The sequence below is a fragment of the Phoenix dactylifera genome, chromosome 8 (assembly GCF_009389715.1).
Source record: "Phoenix dactylifera cultivar Barhee BC4 chromosome 8, palm_55x_up_171113_PBpolish2nd_filt_p, whole genome shotgun sequence".
Classification (NCBI taxonomy): domain Eukaryota; kingdom Viridiplantae; phylum Streptophyta; class Magnoliopsida; order Arecales; family Arecaceae; genus Phoenix; species Phoenix dactylifera.
Genome location: NC_052399.1, coordinates 19322473 through 19333023, shown reverse-complemented (window position 1 = coordinate 19333023; position 10551 = coordinate 19322473). Strand labels below are relative to the sequence as shown.

Sequence of the window (10551 nt, the reverse complement as noted above, 5' to 3'; positions counted from 1 at the left end):
AGAAGAAAATAATTTAATTATGAAGTGAGATTTTTCATAGAATCAAATTTGCTTCTCTAATCAATAAAATAAAGGACCTTGCTGAGAACTTAGTTGAGTTTTTTTCACTGAAGAAAAAATTGAGAGTTCCATTCATTTTCAAATGTGCTAGCACAAACCAAACAAAACAAGTTGTTTATAGGCTTTTTTTTATTATTTTATTTTACATATTTTCATATCTTTATAGGTTGGATGTCAACGTTGGTCAACAATATATTATTTATGGACTATTTTGATGATATTATTTTTTTGATTTTTTGAGTAGAATGTGATTCGAAGTTTTAATCCATAGTTTATATTCAAAGAGAAGCTAATTATGTATTTGATTGATTGAAGCCCGAATCCTCAAACTTCTTTCGACCTGAAAAATATTTATCTAAGCAATAAACAATTATAAGGTAAATAAACAGCAACCACAAGAGATTTTTATTCGGATACATCATAATAAAATTTCTTCATAATTAGTTGCGCTTTTATTTTTACTCAAATTTAAATAATAAATAATCAATGTTCTGGAATGTCTCGTCAAGATCAAACGGCTGCAAAGGCCTGTGGACCTATAAAGCTGGAGAACCGGCATGAAGGCAACGGACAGCACAAGGCTTTGTACCAAATCTCCTCTTTCCCTCCACCCCCCATCGCACAAGAAACGAGAGGTCGGACAAGGCCTGTCCAATGTTTCTGCTCCAACTCTCTCCTCCTCCACCGCCGTCAAGAAGCGCAGCTGACCCTCTGCACCTTCTCCCTTCCCACTTTCCTGCACTCGCCCCCCTTCGATTGCCTCCTCCCCAGCCGGGCCGCGCCCTTATCAAGAACCTCGCTTCCGCTCCCGACTTCACGTGGAGGCGCCGGTGCTCCCCTCTTCTTCCGAGCCATGCCGCTTGGACCGCGGCCGACGGCGACCTCGACGGTGGATACGACGAGGAGCTGCGGCGCCTCCTGATCCTCCTTCCGGAGGAGATGCGGCGGAGGGTGGAGGACCACCCGGAGCTCTGCCATCTTGTCGAGATCGTCATGGATTTGGGGCGGAGGCCCCTTGCCCGCTTCCCCTCTGGCGACTTCTTTCTCTCCTACCGCCCTATCTCCGCCCAAGATCTCCACCATGCCACCTCCCAGGTTTATAGCTTCCAAACCCACCCAAGAAACTAGAAGAAAAAAAAAACCAAGAACATCAAGAACCTCTTATAAGTGGAATTACTTTCCGTTTTGTTAGGTGGGGGACTTCGCTGCGGACAACCGTGCGGGGATTAGTCGGACTTTGCATCGGATTAGTGCTATCAGGAACCGGAAGGGCGCGATCATTGGCCTTACATGCCGGGTGGGCCGGGCAGTATCTGGAAGTGCCAATTTATTGCGCGATTTGGTGAAGGATGGGGGCTCTCTCTTGCTCATTGGTCCTCCGGGAGTTGGGAAGACCACAATTATAAGGTTTCATCTTTTTTCCGATGCAAATTATATGGTTTTCTCGGATGAGATAATGTATCAATGTTGTGGTTGGTGATCTTCGGGTATCAAAATGAGGTTCAATTTTCTTGGTATTCCTTAACAGGGTAAAGAGTAAACTATGGATTAGTATTTTTGTAATATTCTGACCCCGATGAACCCTCTTGCCCCCTAAATGTCCACGAAGTGATTCAGCCTCCAGTGAACGACGTTCTGGATACGTTATTCAATAGCGTGTTTTTGATGTTAATACATACTTAGTGAAGCTTTCTTTCTTTCTCAGTGTAATTTGTGCTTTAGCGAGTTGTAATCTGCATGTACTTGTTTGCCATTCTTGTTCATATAATGTGCTAATTGGTGGAATGCATGACCTTTATGGTAATAAAACTATTATGACAATGTATGCTTTGCTTTAAGTTATGATTAATTCCGTTGAAATCTTGTTGTTAGTTGAATGCACTGATAATCATTTATCACTCTGCCAGCTATCCTTTATTGCCCAATATATTTTTGAAATAAAGCTTGTTGGTTATGATTATGGTCAGCAATGTTGCTTTTGGCCAGCGAATTTTGATGGAAAAGCTATTCTATTTCTGGACTACATGGCAATATATATTAGTTCAGATATTTAAAGTTAGATTCTTGTTATGACATGATACCCAAATGGTAATGCAGCAATGGAGTTTTGTAAGTTCACTGACCTTGTCATACTCAAAGAATGCATCATATAATAAATTATACAATTTAGTATGTGAACTGATCTTACCATACTAGAATAGCATATCATAAAATGAACTTAGTTTGAATCTCCAAAACTCTCATGACATCAAGGACATGCCTTTTAGTTAGATAAATTATTGCTCATGTTATAGGGCCAAGAGTTTGCCACTATACCGGATTGTGGAACCATCAATAAGTGCTTCTAATGGATGAAACTTCTTAAAACATTCCATTAGAAGATGTTGGTTTCTGCTTGTTCATTGGTTTATTAATTTATCTGCATTTTTAGCTACCACTAGTTAACCTAGTATCCAAATTTTGCAGAGAAATAGCTCGTATGCTTGCAGATGATTACAAGAGACGAGTTATGATAGTTGACACCTCAAACGAAATAGGTGGAGATGGTGATATTCCTCATGCTGGAATTGGCAGTGCCCGTAGATTGCAAGTACCTAAGTCCGACATGCAGCACAAGGTTGGAAGATTTTTCTGAGTGTCAGTGCACGCTTTCATATACAATGGATATTGCTGTAGCAACTAGCGGCAGTTTATTTTGGGTCTTTATCAGTATTTTTCCTCTAAAATAACATATACGTTTGTGTTCGTGTTGTTAGTTTAATGAGTTTTTTTAAGTTATTTTTAATTTGTTGAGACGTGTATTGTGGTTATTGACTTTCTGCTATGCTTTCTTTCAGAACCAGTACTCTTCTTGCTGCATCAGAAGCTCTCTTTCTTTTGACTAAGAAAAAATATGAGTTAACTCAGTGAATAGGACAATTTTGGTTTTCCTTAGGCTGCTTAATTTTGCACTTATATTTTTAATATGCCTAATCATGTTATTACCTCGCTTCTCTCAAAGGAGTAGCTTAAAAAAACCACATCAACACTCCAAAGTTGCGCAGACAATTTCTGCATAACATTGAGCATCCATGGTATTCTCTCAACAATAGAGCATTTATCATATGCGATTTTCCTATTCTTTCTAGGCATTTGTGCTTTTCTGTTCATTTTATACTTTCATGCTTGTAGATTATTTCTAACATCTGAAGTCATGGGTGTCTGATACTGAAAGAAATGTGTGCAGATGACATGTGGTTAAGGATGACCTCATATACATAGCAAATATTAGTAGTTGTTCTTAGTGTTGATTTACTGTTTATGCTAGGAAAGTAATCATTATTCAATCTGCATGCTAATTAGGTATTGATTGAAGCAGTAGAAAATCACATGCCCCAAGTAATTGTAATCGATGAAATTGGGACCAAACTGGAAGCAATGGCTGCTAGTACAATTGCACAACGCGGCATTCAGCTTGTTGCCACTGCTCATGGAGTGACAATAGAGAATTTGATAATGAATCCTTCGCTAGAAATGCTAGTTGGAGGAATACAGGTATGCCCTTATTCTTCCATTTTCCAGCATGATTTTTATATTATTAACAAAAACAGATTGTAAGGAACAAGTCAAGAAACATAAAGGCGTAACTTGGATTTCTTGTATGGACCGCTAGATTTTTAAGCTAAAACACCAGGTCTGCCACAAAGCAATGCTTCGTGTATGCTTGCAGTGCTCTATCCAAATACTAAATATTGGGTTAAGACTTCAGTTTCAAAGTTATCAAGGAGCCTAATCATGCAGAAGAAAATATCATCCCATTTGCCAATAAAAGAGTGCTTCCTCCAGAAAAAAATGAAAATTTAGAAACATCAAGGAAAATTAGTGGCATAAATTACATGAGGCAGGGGAACACTAAGACATGCCATATGAGTGGTCAGAAAGACAAACAATAATACAAGGAAAAATCACGATGTTTGCGCACAAGGACGATGAATGGTTTTTATAGTGCAGCCCGTTCAAAATGGTTGACACCCAAAGCAGGGTGAGAACAGCAGTCCAACAAGTACGTTGTCCATTGCTTCAAAGAGGTTGGTAGCCAGAAAAGAAAGTCAGTGGAAGGACAGGGGGCTAGTTAGGATCAAATCGACGGGCTGGCTTGCTTTATATTGCAATTTACACTCCTCCCACCGCCGTGCGAGGTGCAGTTCCCGATCGAGTTGCAGATTCTTTCCATTGTTTCCGGCGCTCTTTTGAGTCCCGGCCCGGTTTTTCCCCACTAACCAATTACTTTACGACCACATAACAAACTTGGTTGACGAACACACAGCAAAGAGAGCAGATTCGTTCAAGCAAGCTAATCACATTCCCCTTTATAGGGTAGGGGTAGGGTACTCTTTCATTACTATCTTTTGCCACTCCTACAGCCGAGTCAACTACCAAACCAAAGCCAAGCAGGTTTTCTCCAAATTGCTATACGGTATACTTGGTCTCGTAGTCAGTCATTTTCGAGTGAGATTGTCATGGCGCAAAAGCAGATATGGTCCAATATTCCGTTGTTCCCCCTATTGGTTATGTTCCTTATTCCTCATCTAGCAGAAACTCATATACCAGACGTTCGCTAATTAATACTGCGTCTTCAGAATTGTAACCTTCCTATGGCATATAAGCTACATAGACCGCTCGTCTCAATATGCAGTAGAGAGCTCCTGGAACACCGAATAAGCAATGGCAAGGCTGGTCTTGTTAGAAATTGATATTGAATCTAAATTCTAGAGAAAGAAACAATGAGTCCACACCCTTTCCTGCGCCTCGCCTTCGTGGTAGGCCGTGAAGTGGATGGCTGATAGTGCTGGCTCTCTTGATGATGTCACAATTGGTATTGTGAAAACATGGAAATTGACGGTGCAATGTGTGGCCTTGTTCATCTTCTGTGTCAACAGTTTCAATAAAATTAAATTATACCAGCAACAACTAAATGGATTCCTTATTATTCATCAATAGAAAATAATAATTATTTGTATTTCAATGATGATTGTTAAGTATGTGTTTTAAAGCTAATTCGCAATTCTCCATTTCTAATTTGCTGCCTTGTTGCATGTGTTTAAGAGTGTTACCTTAGGTGATGAAGAGGCTAGCAGGAGAGGGGTCCAAAAGACTGTTCTCGAACGAAAAGGACCTTCAACATTTACTTGTGGTGCAGAGATCATTTCAAAGACTGAATTACAAGTCCATCGTAGCTTGGAGGCTACTGTGGATGCTCTGCTTTCAGGTCTCTAGCTTGTTATCTGTCCTCAATGAGGCCTGATCTATCATATTATGTGTGAAACAGTAGCAAGTGGTCTTGATGATCTTTCACAAGTTATGATGTTTTTATGTTTTTCGTGATACAGGCCGATCTCCAAACTTTGAAGTTCGCAAGATTGACCCAAATGGGTCCACAAAAGACATGCTTCCTGAACAAAAGGATTCTTTGATCGATCCGGACTCTTGCATGGAAGATGCAATTGTTGCTGATGATCATTTGACAATGGATGATAAAAAAATTGGTGATAATGTAGTCGATCTTGAGTTTGCAGGAAAAGGAGTAGAGAGATCTCATCAAGTTCCATTTGGTTTTCACCTCTATGTTTATGGGGTATGATGTTGTGCTTTATTTTATTTTTTTCTTTGAACTCATTTTTACTGTCTTTATTTTTAAATAATTTGAATTTTTCATGCTTGGTGGATTGTTTTGCCTCTTTCTTGTTTCATTCTTATTGTGTGATCATGTTTTAGCATTATTCCAGATCTCTTAATGAAAGTTTTGTTATTTTTTATTGCTAAAACTTGGTTTGCTGTCATGTGCTCTTCTTTTGATAATTATCTTAGCCATTTCATGGAGTGTATTCTCTTCCTCTTGATTTTGTTTTATGTTGTATTTGCCACCTTTTCATAAAGTAGCATATCATTTATGGGTTTGTGATTTAATTTGAAATTCAAGTTCTTAGTATGTGCTGGAGATGATCAAATGCCTATAAGACCTTACTATATATCTGGACTCTTTAAATGTATAAGTTCAATCCTTATTTTTATGATATTAAATTACAAAATCATTAAGGAAGGTTTCTCTTTCTGTCAATTGGTCTTCCAAGTGTTGCTGCAGGTTTCTACTTAGTCCATACTTGGCCAAAAATTTGGCACTAATTACAAAGTGCTTGTGTTTGGTTTAGAGCTGGTCTTAAAACTTTGATAGATTACACTTAGGTACAATTAAATTGCAGCATGTAAACTAAGTATACGCACAATGCTTCCAGTCTAATATTTTGACTTCACATTTTGGAAATCTAGCTTGGTTTGTGAAATTAAATTGTGATGCATGTTTGCATTCATTGTGTGTAGGTGACTGCAATTTTTAAGAAAAATAGATACAAAACATACTTTCTGTTTTAAATAATAATTTTGTAATGCTATTTTTGTGCATGAGCTTTACAAAGAATTTGGACATGCGAGAATTCTCGATAACGAAGGAAAGCTTAAAATATATTACAAAATAAGATTTTTTTTCCTCTTTCTCCACGAGGTGTGGGGTCAGGGTGTCCATGGGAAAGAAAGGAAGAGAGCATCGTATTTGGGGGTGCATGGCAAAAAAAATTGAGATACAAGTGAATAATCCAGTGCTTGTTTTATTCATATCTAGGATGACTTCACAAAGGTACATATATATCAAATTGAGCCCCTTTTGCTACAGGGAGGGTCAGTATGGGTAGGAAACGCCTGAATCACACTCGAACTGCTAGAACCGACCCACATTGAGCAATTTTAATGCAGATCAAGGTCAGCTTGACCTAAGCTGGCCCTGCGCCACTCCCAAACCAATCAGTATGTCTAGATACAGCTTAGGTTGCATTTTTTCATTTTGTTTATTGTTCATGTTCCACCATTAAATAAAGGTGGAAATGAGAGGAAGAAGCTAGCTGTTGATACATTGATCATAAAGATTTCGAAACAGACTTAAATCCATTGAAATATTGAATTAGTTAGATGACGTCCTAAAATCAAGGAACAATTCATATGCATTATCTCTATTAAATAAATACAAGTTCTCTCACAATTAAAAAAAGAAAAACAAATTAGAAATTAAATAAATAAAAAGCAATTCTATAGAGAATATTGAAATCAATTTGAGTTTCCCTGGGAGAGAAAGGGGGAGAGAGAAAGAAACAGAGCAAGACATTGAGGGAAGAATTCAACATCATGGAGAATGAGACCAGTAAAGAGTAACAAATCAATAAGATTTGCGTATTCCAATGATGAGTTTAGCACAAGCGTGTATATATATATAGAGAAAAACCCTTAAACAAGTAATGTTAATGTCTTAGTTTTAACTATAATTTCCAAACAAATGGAGTTATTCAGAAGTGGAAATAAGATTTGATACCTCCAGTCATTGACTAGAGCACAATACAAGTAACGGCTCTTATTATTTTTTTAAAGCAAAATATAGGCAAGGACCATTTGTATATTCTATATATTACCAGTTTTTCTAGCACCAATCTAATGTTAGTTTTTAGTCACTGAATTCATATTCTCACTGCCATCTTTGTAAGTTTTCATGTTACCAATGCTATAGTTCTAGTATTTGAATTTATGACCGTCATCATTTTGACTTGATTTTTGTTCGACAGCCTGGTTCTTCTCTGCATGTTGAATGCAACATACGCTAGTGTGTTCTGTTGTTGTCTTTTACTATAGGATCCTCATTACAGGTGAAGCAAAATCAAATGTGCTTTTGCTGATAACTCTAGTTTCTCTTTTTCCCTCTTCTTTTCTTTTCCTTTTCTTTTTTTTTTCCAAAAAAGACGCCTCCAGTTTCTCCCAAGAAGAAACAAGATTCAGATGATGTTTCTCTGTGTTGATTTGTAATGGTGAACAAAAAAGCTTTGCAAACATAGAGGAGATGAGCTACTAGTGACCTAAGAGCAAGAAATAGTATTGGGTTGCTCTATATTGTGTTATAATTGCTCAACTTTAACAAATGGACATTGGTTTCTTATCATTCTGACTGTTGTCATAGCTGACATGTATTGTTCTGTTCATCTGCATCCTGTTGATAGATTCTTCAACATTGCTCTTATTTAAAAGCTAGAATTCTTTAGGAGTCCATTTTTTTGTTTTTGGTTTATCTTTTTTATGAGATTATTTTTTACTAATCTGGAACATGAGAAAGGAGATCAGTTAACTCAGAAAATATCCTTCACATTCATGATTAAGCAGTTACTACTATATGGACCATACAAATGAGTAGCTTGTAGGTTCCCATGAATCATTAGAACATTATGGCATATACTTAATATGTGGGTATTTGCCGGTTAATATGATACCTTCATTATCATATTTTGAAGCTGTAATTAATTGAAAGAAGCTCAATTTGGAACTTATTGGTTGAGCAGTTGTTCTAGATCACAGAGACAAGCGTGTTGCATGCAATCAAGCAGCTGGAAATGGGAGAAATGATTACTCTAACCTATAACATCAGTGAGGCAGATGCATTTCTTGCGTTACACTCCAAGCTCAAGAAAAATCTTCATATTCAAGCATTTGCTAAATCTCGCAACAAACCAATCTTTGTGACGAAGGTAATACTGCAGATATATGAGGATTCTTCTAGATTTTAAAATTATTTTTATGAAATTTTACAGGCTATTTGATGTTGCTCTTTGGTTTCTGTGATTTCTCTATTCTTTGTAGACTAACTCTTTGGTGCAAATAACAAAGGCTATACGTGGCCTTATAAATCAACGTGCTGATGGATTCAAAGCTTTTGAAGCAGAAGAGAAAGTCAGTCTGTCAGAAAAAACTGATGCTTTAGAGGTATTGTTAATTAAATCTTTTGGTAATTTCAGTCAATTTCATTCATCCTAAAACTCATTTTTTCATTTGACAATAACATGGAGCCAAAAACATCAATTGCCATCTCAGGAAACGAGATTGGCTATTGAACAAGTTGTGATTCCAAGAGGGAAGTCTATGCAGCTACTTCCGAGGCCATCACACATTATATCCATTCAGATAGACCTAATCGAGAAATACAAACTAAAGTGGGAATTAGTAGGTAAGGAGCCAAGTGTTTCTCTGCAAATCCTTCCCCATCGGGCTGGCATAGAAGAGAAGAATCTTCCTCATCTGGTTGTTGACAGTACCAGCACATTTGAGGAATTTAGCAGCCCTGATGGTTTAAAGAGTTCACAAAATGGTGTGGCTAGATTGCCGCTTCTCCCTGAATAATCAAATATTCTTATTTGCATCATTATTTTCAAAACCAGAATATTCATGGCGCTTTTATCCCTTAATCGTCTTACTACTTCATTTAGATTTAATTTTTTTATCATAACATAGAATAGTTAATTTTTTTATATAAAATAATGCTTGATCTCAATGTGGATTTGACCTTTGAAGGGATCAATTCTATGACATGGTATATGATATGTAAACTTTTAAAGAATATTTGATCGAAACAAGATGATTGTAGAAATGATTATTAGCAAAAATCTGTCGTAACTGTTTGGGGTTGATTTTATGAATGCTCAGTTGCAATTTTTTTTTTTATTGAGGGATACCAAAATGCCAGGTTAAGATAAAGTTCAATAGATAACCAGATATCATTGCAGATTCTGTCTCCGCATTGCTTGAGTGAATGTGTCCCAGCAAAGTCCTGGATGAGATCAGAGTCAGATCTAACGAACTAGATGTGAAAGATGTGGAAGCAGTGATGCCAAGGTAAGTCCAACTGATGTCTAAGTTGCGTACAAACTTTATCCGGTCAAACCTTATTCCCGAGCTTATTAAATTGAGCCATCGTAGCAGGAAGCAGCACTGCAGTTAAGTCAATCATAGGATCAAGCTTCAATGCTTTATCAGGATTTAGCCTCCACTTCATAAGCTTTTAGCAATGGAGTGCCGTATCTAGTTTGCGGCGGATGTCATTGCAGACCCTAGTTTTTGGAGGGTGATCTCATTTATCCTTCCCGACATCTTATCCAGGCTTGCTTATGGCTTGTTTTCTGTTTTCTTTCTTTTTTTCTTAAATTTGTTTTTTTTAATATTTTGACAAAGAGAAGGAAAACCAGCCAATGTAATTATCTAGGCCCAGTGCCGGGCCCAGGGGGAGAGCCCCCTTCCATCATTACGCTTTGGACAGGCTGATTTCTCTTCGCTCATATTGACTTTTCCCCTTCTGGTAACAAAAATTTGTACTTTGTCGTCAATCCCACAACAATAGATGGCAGTTGGACATATTGACTTTTCCCCTTCTGGTAACAAAAATTTGTACTTTCTCGTCAATCCCACAACAATGGATGGCAGTTGGACATATTGACTTTTCCCCTTCTGGTAACAAAAATTTGTACTTTCTCGTCAATCCCACAACAATGGATGGCAGTTGGAGGAGACCGGAAAGGATTCAATCATATTGCCGCAGAGGTGGATTGGAGATTTAACATTTCACTGAAGCCTTTGGATATCATGGACATCTTT

At 37.5% G+C, this 10551-nt stretch overlaps 1 protein-coding gene across 4 annotated transcripts; it reads left to right on the top strand.

Moving 5' to 3' along the window:
- The first annotated feature begins 209 nt into the window (after positions 1-209).
- On the top strand, positions 210-10551 carry LOC103703011 (protein SEEDLING PLASTID DEVELOPMENT 1). Of its 4 annotated transcripts, none has more exons than XM_039129172.1 (10): positions 210-1155; positions 1253-1467; positions 2527-2677; positions 3403-3594; positions 5146-5308; positions 5430-5674; positions 8478-8654; positions 8767-8889; positions 9687-9795; positions 9880-10551. In XM_039129172.1, the coding sequence occupies exons 1-9, from the start codon at positions 715-717 to the stop codon at positions 9762-9764; spliced, it is 1785 nt and encodes a 594-aa protein (XP_038985100.1). In that variant the 5' UTR covers positions 210-714; the 3' UTR covers positions 9765-9795; positions 9880-10551. The 4 variants fall into 4 exon arrangements, with proteins under 4 accessions (XP_038985100.1, XP_017697271.1, XP_026658768.1 ...); XM_017841782.3 differs by having other exon boundaries at positions 9883-10550; XM_026802967.2 differs by lacking the exon at positions 9880-10551 and adding an exon at positions 8998-9130 and having other exon boundaries at positions 222-1155; positions 9687-9840.